Here is a 17,542-nt window from a genome sequence, read left to right as displayed (position 1 = left end):
ATAATTTTGAATTTAGGGTCAACTTTTATTTTAATTGGGAAAATACTTACCCCTTCATCTTTTGTAACCAGGCAAGTTGTTGTTGTTGTTGTTGTTGTTGTTTGTTGTTGAGGTTTGTACATTTGTTTGTTTTTGTCAGTCCTGGGGCTTGAATTCTAGGCCTGGGCTCTGTCCCTGAGTTTCTTTTTGGCTCCAGGTTAGCACCCTACCACTTAAGTTACAGGGCTACTTGCAGCTTTTTCTGAGTACTTTATTGGAGAAAAGAGTCTCACTGACTTTCCTGCCCAGGTTGGTTTCAAACTGCAACCATCAGATTTCAGCCTACTGCATAGCTATGATTTTGTTTTAACTATTCTTTAAAGTAAAACATACATACAGCAGAAAAGTCTAAAGATTCTTCCTTGGTCCTAGGGTATTTAAATCTAAAGAAGGCTACAATGATGTTTTGAAAACTAGGACTTCATGTTTGAATTTTTTATTTTATTTTATTTTTTTTTGTCGGTCGTGGGCCCTGAACTCTGGGCCTGGGTGCTGTCCCTCAGCTCTTCAACTCAAGGCTAGCACTCTACCACTTGAGCAACAGTGCCACTTCCGGCTTTTTTTTTGCTTATATGGTGCTCAGGAATTGAACCCAGGGCCTCATGCAAGCAAGGCAAGCACTCTACCACTGAGCCACCTTCCCAGCCCCATGTTTGAAGTTTTTATTTTTCATTTTATTTTATATTTGATAGTCATGAGGCTTGAATTTGGAACCTGGGTACTATTCCTGAGCTCTTTTGCTCAAGGCTAACAATCTACCACTTTGAGCCACAACACTGTTTCCGTTTTGTTGGTTAATCAGAGATAAGATTTTCATGGACTTTCCTGCCTGAGATGGCTTTGAACCAAGGTCCTCAGTTCTCAGCTTCCTGAGTAGCTAGGATTACAGGCATGAGTCACCAGTGCCTGGTGAAGTTTTTATTTTTATTTCACTGAAGCAAGTTATTAATGAGGTCAACCAAGCCTTTTCCTTTCAAAGATGGAAGAATAAAAATTACTGTCATCAATGAATACATAATCAGTCCCGGAATATCAACCAAAGGGCTAATAACAAACTTTTCTAACTCCTTCCATTTTCCAGAGATGATGAAAATAAGTGACCTTCCTCCACATTGTAAGTGGTATTATATTTTATATAATCTTTACATTCCCTTAACAACTTTACTACTACTCTGTGTGTGTGTGTGTGTGTGTGTGTGTGTGTGTGTGTGTGTGTGTGTGTGTGCATGCGTGTGCCCACTTACCAGTCCTGGGGCTTGAACTCAGGGCATGGGCACTATCCCTGAGCTTCTTTTTATTTTTTGTTTTGCTCAAGGCTCTACCACTTGAACCACAGCTCTACTTCCACCTTTTTTTTGTAATTAATTAAAGAATCTCACAGATGATTCTACCCTGGCTAGCTTCAAACTGCAATTCTCAGATACACACACACACACACACACACACACACACACACACACACATATACACCAGTAGTCTCATAATATTTGTTCAAATTCAGGGTTTTGTTTTCTGGCCTGGTTCACAGCTAAGGACATACATGATAGACTCCTAGTTCTAATTAGGATGTCTTCCTGTGAGAATGCTGAGTTCAGATCCCCTGCATACCTTATGTATCATGAAGAAGGAAACAAGGTCCTCAAGGGACTTAATGACCAACTCTCTGAGCTGGAGTGACATGAAGGACCCAACAGAAGCAAAATATTCCTCAATGTTTCGCGAGGAGTCATAGTCATTCTTAGGAGCAAAGTGAACCCAATTTTTTTTCTGTGAGATAAAAAGCTGGGCGCAAGTAGGGATCCAACTGTAAAAACAAATAAATCAGTAAATAAAAAGGAAAACATTTGTGTAAGCGGCTTTCTTAGGTCTGAGAAGCTCTTTCTGCCTCCTCCCTATTGTCTGTGGTGATACAGGAGGTTCATTGCCCACTTCTCAGCCTTGCAGATTCATCACCTATTCTTGCCCCCCCCCAAAAAAAAACCCTTCCTGCAAGAAATTTAGATTTGAGTTGCAGGATTCATATGGACAGAACTTGAGGGTGAAGTTTAAAGTATAAAAGGCACAAGGGATTGGAAAGCTCCTTTGAATTTGTCTCTCAAGCAGCTTCCAAGTCTCTGGTTTAAACTTTTGTAGAGGGAAAGAAAGAGGAGAAAAGGAAATAAGGAGAAAAAACTCCCGCATGGTCTACAGCTGCTCAGAAATTGGGAGTAGAACCAGCAACGGAAAAGTGTGAGTGTCCCATTGCTCCTTTCCTCCCACTTCTTCCCAGTGGGAACCACTGATCACTCCATCTTGACATATTGTACCAACCCCAGTTAATTAGAGAAATAATGAGTAGTCACGGTAGCAAAGGGAATAATGAAGATATTTAGTGAGCAACCTCTCTGCACCAGCTATGGCATACTTCTTTGATAATATTAATTTGTCAGTAGCTATTACTATGGCTTGTGGTGGTGAGCCTGTTTGTTAACTTGATTGGATTGAGAGATGCCTCGAAGAATAGTGATACACACATTAGGGTGTGTCTGTCAGTGTGTATCCATTAGCCAAGCAGAGAAGACCCTCTGTAAATCAACAGAAGACAAAACAGGAAGTACAGGTATTCCCTTTCTAACCCCCTCCTCCTTTCCCCCCTCCCCTTTCTTTCCTTCCTCCCTTTGCCTCCCTGGTTTCCCTCTCCACTCCCTCTCCCACCCCTTCCTCCCTCCCTCTCCCTCCTTCCCTCTCCCTTCTCCTCCTCTCTCCTTCCCTCCCTTTCCCTCTCCCTCCCCTCTCTCCTTCCCCCCTCTCTCACTGGCCCCCACTTTCCCCCATTCAGCCTGTCAAGATGTGAACTGTTAGGCTCCACCACGCCCTGCCTACCAGGATGGATTGAAACCTCTGAGCCAAAATAACAGTTTCCTCCTTTAACTTGTTTTCTTGGGTATTTATCACAGCACAGGAAAGTGGGACTAATGCAATCACTATTTCATATAAGGTCATGGCTTTGAGATGATCCTGCATATACTTGCAAACGGGGAAGAAATGATTCAACTATCTGAATATCCCCTAACCTGGAATCCTGGGGGGGAGAGGAGGGGTGCACACATGCTGGCCGTGGAATCACACTTCCACTTCTAGCTTATTTGGGGATAATTAGAGATCAGACTTTCTTGCCCAGGCTGGCTTCAAACTATGATCCTCAGATCTCAGCCTTCTGTGTAGCTAGGATTATAGACAGAAGCCACTTATGCCAGGCATGAGCCTGGAATCTTGAGGCTGTTCTTCGGGGCCTTCTAAATACATTGTCCTGTAGCCCATTCAGAAGGAGAAAAAAAGTGACATTCGAACAAAGAAAAGCAATGAAAGAGTTTCAAATAACAGAGGGAGCTGAGGACTGAAGGGCAGAGCAGTTGAATAGGAGGCTGCCAGGAAGTGCAGAGGGAAAGGGGTCAGTTGGAAGTCAATAAACTTTGTATAATTCGCAGGTGGCACACCTAGTTTTTATTGCAGAGAGTTGTGTGCCATTATTTTTTTAATGGTATTGAGGCCTGAACTCAGGCACTTGCTAGGCAGGTACTCTACTAGTTGAGCCAGGCCGAAAGCTGAAAGTTGTGTCTTTACCCTGCTTTGTCACAGACTCATTCTCTGTGGTCAGATACTGACCTGTTGAGAAGAATCTGACGTGCCTCCATGCAGTGCTTCTGGATCACATCCCAGTATTCTTTAGGCTGCAAAGGCAGTTTTCCTTCCAGTATCTCTGCTGTTCGAACAAATCTGAGATCTTTAAAACTGCCAAAAGAAATGGAGAGATTTCCTAAAGTGAAAGGCTAGTAACAAATCTTGTATAATACCAGGTGCCAATGGCTCAGGCCATTGGAGGAGGTTGAGATCTGAAGTCTATGTATGTACAGTACAGACACAATCTTTTTTGCATATGTTTTTATTTGAGATGAGGGGTATTCCTCTACATTCAAGGCTGGACTCACACTACTTTTCTTTTTTCTTTCTATTTTTTTTTTTTCGGAGGGCAGGACAATTTCCACTGAGGACTTTATGCTTGGTAGGCACACACACTACCATTTGAGCCACCCTTCCAGCCCATGGCTTAATTTTTTTTCATCCTCCTACCTCTCTGGGATTATAGGCATGTGCATGAGCAGACATAGATTTTTGTTTTGTTTTGTTTTTGACCTACAGTAAGTTGGACCCAAAGATGTGCAGTGTGTAAATCTAAAGGGCAAACGATATTATAAAGTACTTTAGCCAGGCACTGATGGTTCACACCTGTAATCCTAGCTATTCAGGAGGCTGAGATCTGAGGATAAGAGTTCAAAGCCAGGGCTGGGAAGGTGGCTCAGTGGTATAGCACTTGCCTTGCATGCATGAGGCCCTGGGTTCGATTCCTCAGCACCACATAAGCAAAAAGAAAAAAGCCGGAAGTGGCACTGTGGCTCAAGTGGTAGAGCTCTAACCTTGGGCTGAAGAGCTGTGGGACAGCTCCCAGGCCCAGAGTTCAGGCCCCACGACCAGACCCAAAACAAACAAACAAACAAAGAGTTCAAAGCCAGCCTGGGCAGGAAAGTCCATGAGACTCTTATCTCCAATAAACCACTAGAAAACCAGAAGTGCTGCTGTGACTCAAGCAGTAAAGTGCTTGCCTGGAGCTGAAGAATGCAGGGACAGTGCCCAAGCACAGAGTTCAAGCCCCACAACCAACAACCAGAGTTCAAGCCCCACAACCAACAACAACAACAACAAAAAAAATTTATGCTATCCGGGCACTATCCAGGCACTAGTGGCTCATGCCTGTAATCCTAGCTCCAGAAGGCTAAGATCTAAGGATCACCTGCCCAGACAGGAAAGTTTATGAGACTTTTATCTCCAATTAATCACCAAAAATCCAGAAGTGGAGCTGTGGCTCAAATAGAGCACTAGCCTTGGACAAAAGAGCTTATAGACAGTGCCAGGACCTGTGTTCAAGCCCCAGAACACCAACACACACACACACACACACACACACACACACACACACACACACACACACAGATGGGTTTGGAGGGATGGGTGAGAATATTGAAAGGGATGACATTAATCAAGACACATTGTATTCATTCATAAACTGCTTTGTTGAATGGCAAGTCCTTTGTAAAACTACTTAAAGATAATAAAAGTATTTTTAAAATATATACTTCAGGGCCTATTAGAAAAATGATCCACAAACTATTGACATTGCACAATGTCAAATTATATGAGTAGGAAAATGGGGCTAGGGAAAGTAACAAAGATCTCCTTCTACTTCTTTTTCCCTCCTATTAACCCACTCATGTTGTCAACCAGGAATGTGACTGTCTACTTCACAGAACAATTGTCATTCACATTGTATTCTATGTAGCTAGTGTACCTGGAGTTAGGAAACGTGGCAGATCCTGTAGGAGGCAGATCTTACCTTCATGTTCATGGATCACTATTTGTTGTTTTTTGTTTGCTTTTGTGTGGGTACTGGGACTTGAACTCTGGACCTAGGCACTGTCTCTTGGGTTCTTTGCTCAGGAGCTCAACCACTTGAACCACAGCTTCACTTCTGGTTTTTTGGTAAATAAATAGTGGTGGATTTGTCTGCCCTGATCTGGCTTCTAACCTCAATCCTCAGATTTCAGTCTCCTTAGTAGCCAGGAAAACAGGTGTGAGCACCAGTGCCCAGTGAGGGTCACTTTTCTAATCCATGCTGATGCTTCTTTGCTGGGACCCAGGTAGCCCTTTCCAGCCACACTCTTCATAAAAGTACTTTTGGTGAAGCTCCCTGAAATTTCTGTAATAAGTCCAGGCAGAACTTCCACTGTCATCAACAGCTCTCAACAATAGTGAACACCCTCAGCAGGCATTAAGGATATTCATCAAATGAATGGATTAATCTCCTCTACCTTCCCATGACACTCTTAATTTCACCTAGTTCTCCCACATCTGTGGATGACCTGCCACACTCCCCAAGGCCTCTTTTAGCCTACAGTACTTACATTTATTTACTTATTTATTGTGCCAGCTCTGGGGCTTCAATTCAGGGCCTAGGCATTGTCCCTGAGCTCTTTTGCTTAAAGCTAGCATTCTACCACTTTGAGCTACAGAGCCACTTACAGTTTTCTGGTCTCATGGACCAGAAGATGAGAATTTCTCAGACTTAGTTACCTGGGCTGGCTTTGAATCATTCTCAGATCTCAGCTTCCTGAGCAGCTAGGATTACAGGCATAAGCCACCAGCACTCTGCTTTACTTAGATTTTTTTCAAGGCTAGTGCTCTATCACTTGAACCACAGCTGCATTTCCCCAATCTTCTTTCTAAAACATCTATTCCACTCAATGATAACTTGCTCATTTAAATCATCCCTGACAGATCTATGCCAGATTTTCAGCTTGTCCCAGATCTTCCCTCTCATTTTCATTAGAAATTAGATTTCTATATATTGAAAATGGATTCTAGAACTTGTAGGTGGGGAGGGGAGGGAAAAACTAAGAGAGGGCAAGGAAAGGGGTGGCATTGTTCAAAAAGAAATATACTGATTAATGTAACTGTGACCCCCTCTGTTATCACACCTTTATTATAATAATTTTAATTTTTTTTAAATTAAATTAGATTTCCTTGTCCCCCAGAAGTTTATAGCTTACATGTCTACAGTAGGTAGTGAACTTAGTGGTAGTGATGTGACCAGGAACAAAGCACTGTGTAGAGGAGACACACCTCACTTGTCACATGTTTGATATTCAACCCTAGTATGGCACTTGTTAGCTCCTGATAATTCTTGATTTTTGCTTTTTCTGGTACTAGAATGTGAACTGGGTGCTATCCTTTAGCTTGTTCACTCAAAGATAGAGTTGTACCACTTGGGGATTTTTGGTGAGTAACTGGAAATAAAAGACTTTCCTGCCTAGTGATCCTCAGATCTCAGTCTTCTGAGTAGCTAGGATTACAGGCTTGAGCCACTGACACCCAGGTCTTGCTGATCTTTTTTTTAATGCATAACAAACTTCTCACATTGGCTAGACCAGGTTTTCTACTTTGTTCCTTAAATTCTCAGTCTAGCTCCCCAAGCTCCCTATCCTCCAACAATCAACCCTTGTAGATTTTTTTTCTTATAAGGTTTTAAGTTAAATGGTGCCAATCACATGAGAAAATTGCTCTGTATCGTTTTCTTAACAAGTCTCTCTCATTGTTGATATTTTGGATTAAGTCAATAAACGTTTCTTTCTTTTTTTTGCCAGTCCTGGGGCTTGAACTCAGGGCCTGGACACTGTCCCTGAGCTTCTTATGCTCAAGGCTAGCACTCTATCACTTGAGCCACAGCACCACTTCTGGCCTTTTCTGTTTATATGGTACTGCGGAATTGAGCCCTGGGTTTCATGCACACTAGGCAAGCACTCTACAACTAAGCCACATTCCCAGCCCTCAACAAACTTTTCTAAATGACTCTCATCATTTTTGGGTACCTCTTGTCTTCATTGTTTTCTTTAGAAAAAAGAAAATAAAATTTCCTTCTAATTCTTCTCACTAGAATCTATAGATTCCTTCATTTGCCATCTTTTTTCTATTTGATCAATTTAAACTCACAAGCACATGATTGCCCATTATCTTTTTTTTTTTTTCAGTCATGGGGCTAGAACTCATGGCTTGGGTGCTGTCCCTGGGTGATTCAGCTCAAGGCAAGTGCTCTATCACCTGAGCCACAGTGCCACTTCTGGTTTTCCAGTAGTTAATTGGAGTTAAGAGTCTCATGGACTTTCCTACCTGGGCTGGCTTTGATCCTCGGGCTCAGTCTCCTGGGTAGCTAGGATTACAGGTGTAAGCCACCAGCACCCGCTCCAATATCTTTTTAGAACTGAGCTCTAGCAATTTTACCAGCTCTAAGAGTGACTTCCTCAATACTTTCTAGGTTAATTTATTTTCACTTATGTATTTTTTGGACAGTGCTGGGGATTGAACTCAGGGCTTTGTCTTGCCTTCTGTCACTTGAGTCACTCTCTTAGTACTTTTTGCTTTCCTTATTTTTCAATTAAATTTTTGCTTTTTCTCAGACCAGCCTGGATTGCAATCCTCCTATTTATGTTTCCCACATAGCTAAGACAACAGGCACATGCCATCATACTCGTTTTTGAAAACTGGTTGAAATGGGAGTCTTGTGAACTTTTTTGCCTAGTTGCCCTACAAGAATGACCCACCACACTGTTTAATTTTCTTTCTTTCTTACTTACTTTTTTAAACCATCTTCCTGTGGCTTTAACTCTGGTCTTGGGCACTGTCCCTGAGCTTTTGTGCTCAATACCAGCACTCTACCTCTTAAACCATAGCTCTACTTCTGGCCTGTTTTGTAGTTAATTGGAAATAAAAGTCTCATAAATTTTTCTGCTTGGGCTACCTTCAAACAAAGATCCTTCTGAGTAAACTACTAGTGTGAGCCACCAGCACCTGGTCTTGATTTACTTTTTGATTCCATAAACATGCTTGTAATGAAAAGAAATGCTTTGATTTATTGAACAAATATAGTATGACAGATATTATTCTAAGCACTTTAGCTAAATCTCTCTTTATATTTCCTATTTGCATATTAAGAAACAATGTCACAGAGGGATTCATTTACTCCAAATCACATAGTCACCTAAAACTAGAAATAAGTAGTTGCAGAAATGATTACTCTATATACTTCTGCCTAATTAGGAAATTACTTTTTCTACTGTTCAGACTAGCACTGCCAGTATATTATAGAGAATGTAGTTATTTCTCATCATTGGTAGCCTCTATCCTATATGGATTTCACCTTCAACTACTCTGTGTGTGTGTGTGTGTGTGTGTGTGTGTGTGTGTGTGTGTGTGTGTGTGTGTGTGTATGTGTGTGTGTACTGGTTCTGGGGCTTGAATTCAAGGCCTGAGCACTCTCCCTGAGCTTTTTACTCAAGGCTAGTGCTCTACCACTTGGGCTATAGTTACACTTCCAGGTTTTTTTCCCCCAGCTTTTTGGTGGTTACACAGATTTTCATGGCCAGGCTGGCTTTGCATCACAATCTTCAGATCTCAGTGTCTTGAATAGCTGGGTTACAGGTGTGAGCCACCAGCATCCCGCTCAATTCCTTTTTAAAACAAATAAGTTCTCCAGTAACAAGACATTCCTAAGACTAACATATTCAAAACTAAGAGATCTTCCAAAAGCAAAATATCTGTGCCACTGACTGCCAGCCAATTAACATTAAATACAGCTATCTGCCTCTAAGATTTCTAATAAAGGGCCTACATGGATTATTAGGTTAAACTTTCAGTGATTTCACCAAGATTTGTATTCTTTAAGAGGACTGTTTAAAAAACCTCTGCTTCTTCCAGAGCAACCAGGAAATGAATAATCAAAAAAACTGATGTAACCATACAATGGATTATTCAGCCAGAAATAGGAATGCTACACTGATACATGCTTCAATGTGAATAAATATTGGAAATATATTTAGTGAAAGAAACCACAGGTGGAAAGATATATTTTATATGATTCTATTTATATGAGATGTCCAGAATAGGTAAATCAACCAAGAAAGAAAGTGAATTAGTTGACAGAGCTGATAGAGAGCTAATAGATACAGGATTTCTAGAGTGATAAAAATATTTTTAAATTAATGATGAAGATGGCACACATTTTTAAAAGGATGCATTTTATACAATGTACCTTACAATTTCCTTCCTATATCTTTGGGTTATGCATGTATAATTCAGGCAACCAGAGACAAAAAATATTTGGAAAAAATTGCTTCTGTACTCAATATGTACAGAAATTTTTCTTATGATTTTTCCTAAATATGACGTTAGAACAACTAATTACATAGCACTTTCAATATACTAGATATAAGTAATTTAGAGATAGTTTAAAATATATGAGAAAGTGGGCTGGGAAAGTGGCTCAGTGGTAGAGTGCTTGCATTGCATGCATGAGGCCCTGGGTTTGATTCCTCAGCACCACATAAGCAGAAAAAGCCAGAAATGGCGCTGTGGCTCAAGTGGTAGAGTGCTAGCCTTGAGCTGAAGAGCTGCGGGACAGCGCACAGGCCCAGAGTTCAGGCCCCACGACCAGCAAAAAAAAAAAAAAAGTAAATAAAATGAATAAAAAATATATAAGAAAGTGCATAGATTACATGCAAATATTATGCCACTTTATATAAGGAACTTGAGCATCTGTGGATTTTGGTATCCATTGAGGGTTGTGGACCAATAGCTAATGTATCCCAAGACACTATTGTATATCTCAATTGTGCGTGTGCATGTGTGTGTGCGTGTGTGTGTGTGCATGCACACGTGCGCACACATGCACGCACACTTGCCAGAGCTGGGACTTGAACTCCGAGTCTGAGTGCTATCCCTGAGCTGTTTTGTTCAAGGCTAGCCTCTCCCACTTGAGCCATAGCTCTACCTTCAGCTTTTTGGTGGTTAATTGCAGATAACTACCCAGCGTAGCTTCAAACTGCAATCCTCAGATCTCAGCCTCCTGAGTAGCTAGGTTGACAGTGTGAACTAACAGTATGCAGATCAATTTTTGAAAAGTACACCTACGAGTCTTGTGGCCAATTTAGTCATTATAAATGTAACTGAGAGACCACAGATTCAGCTGAGTTCCCACAGGAATAAAACCCAAATCCCCATCCCTCATCTATCTCATAGGCAGACAAATAAGGGAGCAGACATGCAATTATATTTAGGATAACAGTATCATAATGAAGATGATGGTGAATTAATACTTCTCTGGTACTTAGGTTTTATCAGGTACTATAATAAACATGTTGTATCTATTAAATTAGTCATTCTTCCCAGCAACCCTATAAAGTAGGAACTGTTACGTCAAATTTACAGATAAAGAAAGGACATGCTGTATTACCTCCAAAGCCAATTGATTCAGTGTGTGGCTATTAACCAACATGCTCCAGTGCTTTGAGACAGATTCCCAAAGGAGGCTGCTTAACTCTTACATGTGGGATTGTCACTCATAGTTCATATAATTCATAGTTCATAGTTCATATGTACTTGGAGTCTAGGATATTTGTTCGTCCCATTTTGATGCAAGGTCAGGCCCCCTCTAAGAGGCTTGCTTATGTGTGCACAGAAACAATAAAGAAAGGGGGGCATGGGGAGAGGGAAGGACAGGCCCTTCTTACTCTGAAAACCACAGTTCTTTCAGTTGGAGCATCATGGGGTTCACTGTGTGCAGATGCTCCTCGTTCCACTTCTTGGCATTCTGGTAGACAGTGTGCCAGGGCACAGGGGCCCGGATCACTCTGAGAGGGAACACGCGAGGGAGGCTCTCAATGAAAAGCCTTTGCTTCTCCATTGGGTCCATGAGAATATAATCAACTAGAACCAAGAGAAAAAAACACCTTGATATTAGTCAGAGTCCTTAAACAATGTATTAGTATATGCTAATACCCCATGAGTCCTCAATTGATTTCCCTCAACAAGACAGCTATAAAATTATGTTAAAGGAGCTTGGCACTGGTGGCTCATGCCTGTAATACTAGCTACTCAGGAGGCTGATCTGAAGGTCACAGTTCAAAGCCAGCCCAGGCAGGAAAGCCCAAGAGACTCTTATCTCCAATTAACCAACTGAAAACTGGAAGTGGTACTGTGGATCAAAGTGGTAGAGTGCTAGCCTTGAGCATAAAAGCTTAGAGACAGCGCCCAGGTCCTGAGTTCAAGCCCCACTACCAACCAAAAAAAATTATGCTAAGTGAAGTAAGTCTGACCCAAAAGATACAAAGTACACATGGCTTCTCTCATATGTGGAAGTTAGAACTATTTTATCATACATATATAAACATATACAGGGTCATATGCACATATACAGAAACATATGAACTATAGAATATGCTATACCCTAGTATATACTGAACTATAGTATATGCAAGGAAGAATTCCAAGTCCAAAATTATGTTAAAGGAGCTTTGAACAACTAATTTACTATTTAACAAAATGAATACCAAAAAGCTAGTACCTCAAGTGTGACAGAGTGAGATACTGGGAGAGGGGGAGAGAAATAAAGAGAGGAAGGGGAAAAGAATGAGTCATACTATTCAATGTCCATATGTGAAAATAAAGCTAAGAAAACTGAATAGCTAAGTAGGTTTGGGAGAGATGATGGAGAATGATGAAGAGGGTGACTTTGATCAAGATATATTATACTCATAAACTGAAATGTTGGATTGAAACACCTTTCCAAAACAAAACATATTGCCAGATGCCGGTGGCTCACACCTGTAATCCTAGCTACTCAGGACACTGAGATCTGAGGATCAGGGTTCCAAGCCAGCCTGGGCAGGAAAGTCCTTGAGACTCCTATCTCCAATAAACCACCAGAAAACAGGAAGTGGTGCTGTGGCTCAAGCGGTAGAACGCTCACCCAAGCCCAGAGTTCAAGCCCCACAACTGACCAAAAAAATCGAATTTATTGAAAAAAATCAATACAATGGGTACAACAGTAATTATGAATGGAAATTTTCACAACAAATGCTTTACATGCTAAGGAAAGAGACAGGTAAAGGCTTTCTGCTCATGGTAACACTTAAAGCTGAAAAGGAGCTCATTAACCAGAAAGGCAGGAAAAGCATATACAGAGGTGAAGTGCTATCACTTCTGGATGATCTGCTTAAGCAGCTGGAAGATGTGCTATGGCAGAAATACTAGGTCCAAGTGAAGTTATACATGATACAACTGGAGAAGCAAGTTGGAGCTGTGAGTGAAGGATCTTATATTTTTATTTTTAGCAGCTGGGTGCTGTGGTAGTAAACATTATGAAAGTAAGGAAAATGAAAATAACTAGACAGCTTAGTAAAGCTAGAGTAGCAAGATAGATTAGAAGGGATGTAACAAGGAGTCTGGTAAAGATAGAATATTCTATCTTTACAAGGAATGTAACAAAGGAGACAATCCCATGTGAAATGAAATGGCAATCTCAATGGTAAATAATAGTAAAGAAATAAAAGCATATGGCAAAGCAGGATAAGTTGAAAGTTGAAACAAGAAGTGTAGAAGAGGGGCTGGGAAGGTGGCTCAGTGGTAGAGCGCTTGCCTTGCATGCCTGAGGCCCTGGGTTCGATTCCTCAGCACACATAAGCAAAAAGAAAAAAGCCAGAAGTGGCGCTGTGGCTCAAGTGGTAGAGAACTAGTCTTGAGCTGAAGAGCTGAGGGACAGCGCCCAGGCCCACAGTTCAGGCCCCATGACAGGACCCCCAAAACTAAAAAAAGTGTAGAAGATTGAAGGAGCCCTGAAGGATAAAGAGGAAAAAACAAAAATGCATTAGGTCTTGAGCTAGATTTTGAAATTTGCATGAACTCTTGCTATCCACTGTATTGCTCCTGAGTTTTGTCACATTTTTTTTTTGGCTAGTCCTGGGCTTGAACTCAGGGCCTGGGCACTGTCCCTGAGCTTCTTTTGCTCAAGGATAGCACTCTACCACTTGAGCCACAGCTCCACTTCCAGCTTTTTCTGTGTATGTGGTACTGAAGAATGGAACCCAGGGCTTCATGCATGTTAGGCAAGCATTCTACCACTGAGCCACATAACCAGCCCCTGAGTTTTGTCACATTTGAACCAGCAAGTTTGTCATAAATGCAGAATCTCAACTTAGTTGCTAGTGGCTCACACCTGTAATCCTAACTACTCAGGAAGCTGAGATCCAAAGGATCATAGTTCAAGGTCATCCCAGACAAGAAAAAAAAATTCTATGAGACTCCATCCCCACATAATCAGCAAATGAAATATTGAAATCAAGCCCCTTTGAACAACTACTTAAAGATAATAATAAAAAAATTATAAGATGGGCTGGGAAGGTGGCTCAGTGGTAGAGAACTTGCCTTGCATGCATGAGGCCCTGGGTTCGATTTCTCAGCACCACATAAGCAGAAAAAAAAAAAAGCCAGAAGTGGCACTGTGGCTCAAGTGGTAGAGTGCTAGCCTTGAGGTGAAGAGCTGAGGGACAGCGCCCAGACCCAGAGTTCAGGCCCACGACCGGACCCAAAAAAAAAAAAAATTCTAAGAAATAAAACCTTAAAAAAATAACCAGCAAAAATGCCAGATTGGAAGTACGGTTCAGATGGTAGAGCTAAACAAAAGCAAGGTCCTAAGTTCACTCCTGACTACCAGGAAAATAAAATGAATATAAAATATAAAATAAAATCAAAACTGCAGAATCTCAGGCTCCAGCTCAGTTTTAGATCTGTTAAATCAGAACCTATTTTTTAACAAGATCCCCAGGTTGTGAGGTTCCCCCACACTGAAGTGTGGAAAGTATTGTATACACTATTGATGAGAGGAAGTTAGCAGGCATTCGCACTAAAGGTTCAGTGGTATTTTTATTTTAGCATATTCAGGGTAATGAGGGTGGTAACTGATGTGAGTATAATGGATTGAAAGATGTGCAGATTAGTGAAGCACAGTTTGGGGTGTTTCTACAAACGATTGGCACATGGAACAGATACTGAAAGGACAAAGACCAGCCCTGAATATGGAATCATCCAAAATGCTGGGGGCCCATTTGGAACAAAAACAGGAGAAGGGAACCCATCAATGCAGATAGGTCTCTCTCTCTCATTCTGCTTCCTGGCCACCAGGTGGACAGCTTTGCTTTACCATGTGCTCTCTGATATACTTCTCTGTTTCACCACAACCCAAAAGTGCTGGAGCCAACAGATGATGGACTGAAACTTTGAAATCATGAGCCAGAATTAATCTCTCTCCCACCCTCCCCCCTCTCTCTCATGCTGGTCCTGGGGCTTGAACTCAAGGCCAGGGCCCTATCCATAAGCTTCTTTTGCTCCAGGCTAGCATTCTACCACTTGAACTCAATTCCTGGCCTTCTGGTAGTTTATTGGAGATAAAAGTCTCATGGACTTTGTTGCCAGGGCTGGCTTCAAACTGCAATCCTCAGATCTCAGCCTCCTGAGTACTAGGGTTACAGGTGTGAGCCACAAGCACGTAGCTAATTTTTCTTTTTTAAGTTGGTTTGCTTTGGTATTTTGTCACAGTGATGACAAAGGGGAAAGACAGTGCCCACAACAGAAGCCCCACCCACTTAAGTCCAGCCTTACCAATGCTTTTCATGAGGCTATAGTAATAGTCATGTTCCTTCTCTTTCACCAGTGCTATTATCAGGGGCTCCAGGGTGGGATTTGTCAACAGTGTGTTAGGAATCAGCTTTGAAATCCGAACAATTACTTGATCTTCCTCTGGGGCAATCATGTCTTTCCGAATGCCATTGGCCAAATAGTAATAGTATCTCTTTCATAAACAAAGCACAAGCAAGAAAAAAGATTATGATTGGGTAACTGTGCCCAGCTGTCCCACCCACCAGCTGCCAAGGGACCCTGTTCATGCCCTCCAATTACTACCACATTACTTTCTGGGCCTGTCAGTTCATACATGTTGCAACAAGATCTCTGGCTAATTTTTCTCACGACACCAGAAGATGCAACCAAACTGCAAAGGGTACAATGGGGGCTACCAAAGGGCTCCTCAAGCAATTTTAAAACAGAAAGCGTGAAGGAAGAAGTGTATCCAGTGATATATAAGAAAAGGAATGGCAAGCTAGGTAATCATAGCTATTTGGGCAGCTGAGATCTGAAAACTGCAGTTCAAAGCCAGCCCAAACAGGAAAGTCTCTGAGACTTATCCTCTATTAACAAGCAAAAAGCCACAATTGAAGGTGTGGCTCAAGTGGGAGAGTACCAACCTTGAGCAAAAAAGCTAAGAGACAGAGCCTGGGCACTAGTACCAACACACACACACACACACACACACACACACACACACACACACACACACACACACACACACACACAAAATCATGGCAACCTTAGTCTATGGGCCACCACTTTTATTTTTATTTTTTGGTGCCAGTACTGTGGCTTGAATTCAGGACCTGGGTGTTATCCCTTAAATCTTTCAGTCAAGGCTGGTGCTTTCCCACTTGAACCACAGCTCTACTTCTGAATTTCTGATGGTTAATTGGAGGTGAGAGTCTCATGGAGGAGCTGGGAATGTGGCTTAGTGATAGAGTGCTTACCTTGCATGACTGAAGCCCTGGATACCACATACACAGAAAAAGCCAGAAGTGGCACTATGGCGCAAGTGGTAGAGTGCTAGCCTTGAGCAAAAAGAAGCTCAGGGACAGTGCCCAGGCCCAGAGTTCAAACCCCAGACTGGCAAAAAAAATAGAGTCTCATGAACTTTCCTTCAGGAGCTGGCTTCATATCTCAGTCTCCTGAGTAGCTAGGATTACAGGCATGAACCACCAGCACCCCTATTTGGGCCACTGTTTTGCAATTTGTGTATTAATATCTCTGTGTCTCTGTCTCTGTCTCTTTCCCTCCCTCTTCTCCCCCACCTCATCTCTCTTTCTGCCTGTTAGTCTATCATGAGTCTCAACTTTGGTCTTCTTAGAACCTTCCCAAAACGGGCTGGGAAGGTGGCTCAGTGGTAGAGCACTTGCCTTGCATGCCTGAGGCCCTGGGTTCGATTCCTCAGCACCACATAAGCAAAAAGAAAAAAGCCAGAAGTGGTGCTGTGGCTCAAGTGGTAGAGTGCTAGCCTTGAGCTGAAGAGCTGAGGGACAGCGCCCAGGCCCAGAGTTCAGGCCCCACGACTGGACCAAAAGAAAAGAAAAAAGAAAAAAGAACCTTCCCAAAATAACTCTTGCTGTTGTCCTCTAGGTTCAATCACTCAGATGCCAAAAGTGGGAAATTGAGAAAAAATGGGCTCTCTCCACTGGGAGAGAGCAAGGGAAGGGGTGACACTGCCCAAAAAGAAATGTATTCTTTACCTGACTTATGCCACATCACCTTTATAATAATAATTTTTTAAAAAAGAATGTACCTCCAGATCTAATTCAGATGGAATTTTTTCTATAGCTTCTATTTCCTTCTCCTGCTCCAACATCATATCTATCTGCTGTTCAGGACTCATCGGTCTACTTCCCAGGAAGGTTGAAGACATGTCCATGTCAAGTTTTGTGGATCGGATGGCTGAGGTGCTGCAGGCCAGGTAGGAGCTGAAGAGTAGACATGATTCCCCTGCTTAGGGCCTCCATATCAGTCCTGGGATGTCAGAGCTACTTTCTTCAAGTTGATGAGTATGATTTTGACAGAAGCTCCTCTCCTCTAATGGCAACTGTGAGTTTCAAGGAGGACCCTGGTTTTGCTCAGTTAATCTCTGTTACTTTAGGGCCTAAATTCAGTTAAAGCAATTGATTCCCTGAGTATCTGAAAATGCTTAGAAGAAATGAACCCAGAGCTGCTTTTGGTACAGCTGAGTGCCTTGTTATTTTCCAGTACCCACAGTGACACCTTACCAGCTGGGATCCTGTTTGTCTCTGGAAGATAACTTCATCTTCTTCTTCTTGGGCTCAGATGAGCTTTTTGATCCTTAAGGAATAGAGAAGAAAAAAAAAATCTGGTGTAGGCAATTCATTCTTTGTCCACAAGGTCTTGACCCTTGGAATAGTTCAGGAACATACCC

The 17,542-nt window shown here is 42.0% G+C and overlaps 1 protein-coding gene across 2 annotated transcripts in view; it reads right to left on the bottom strand.

Moving 5' to 3' along the window:
• Dnah3 (dynein axonemal heavy chain 3) overlaps positions 1–17,542 on the bottom strand; it is a 216,447-nt gene that overhangs the window by 187,529 nt on the left and 11,376 nt on the right. For both annotated transcript variants that reach the window (XM_070004375.1, XM_070004374.1), the window contains exons 4-9: positions 17,376–17,448; positions 16,901–17,075; positions 15,118–15,307; positions 11,193–11,388; positions 3,685–3,810; positions 1,648–1,843 (exon numbers count right to left, since the gene is read on the bottom strand). In XM_070004375.1, the coding sequence (XP_069860476.1) occupies positions 1,648–1,843; positions 3,685–3,810; positions 11,193–11,388; positions 15,118–15,307; positions 16,901–17,075; positions 17,376–17,448 (956 nt within the window). The remainder of the gene's footprint in view (positions 1–1,647; positions 1,844–3,684; positions 3,811–11,192; positions 11,389–15,117; positions 15,308–16,900; positions 17,076–17,375; positions 17,449–17,542) is intronic.

The sequence above is a fragment of the Dipodomys merriami genome, unplaced genomic scaffold (genome assembly GCF_024711535.1).
Source record: "Dipodomys merriami isolate MVZ:Mamm:240054 unplaced genomic scaffold, mDipMer1.0.p SCAF_62, whole genome shotgun sequence".
NCBI lineage: Eukaryota > Metazoa > Chordata > Mammalia > Rodentia > Heteromyidae > Dipodomys > Dipodomys merriami.
This window is presented reverse-complemented; position numbering and strand designations above follow the sequence as displayed.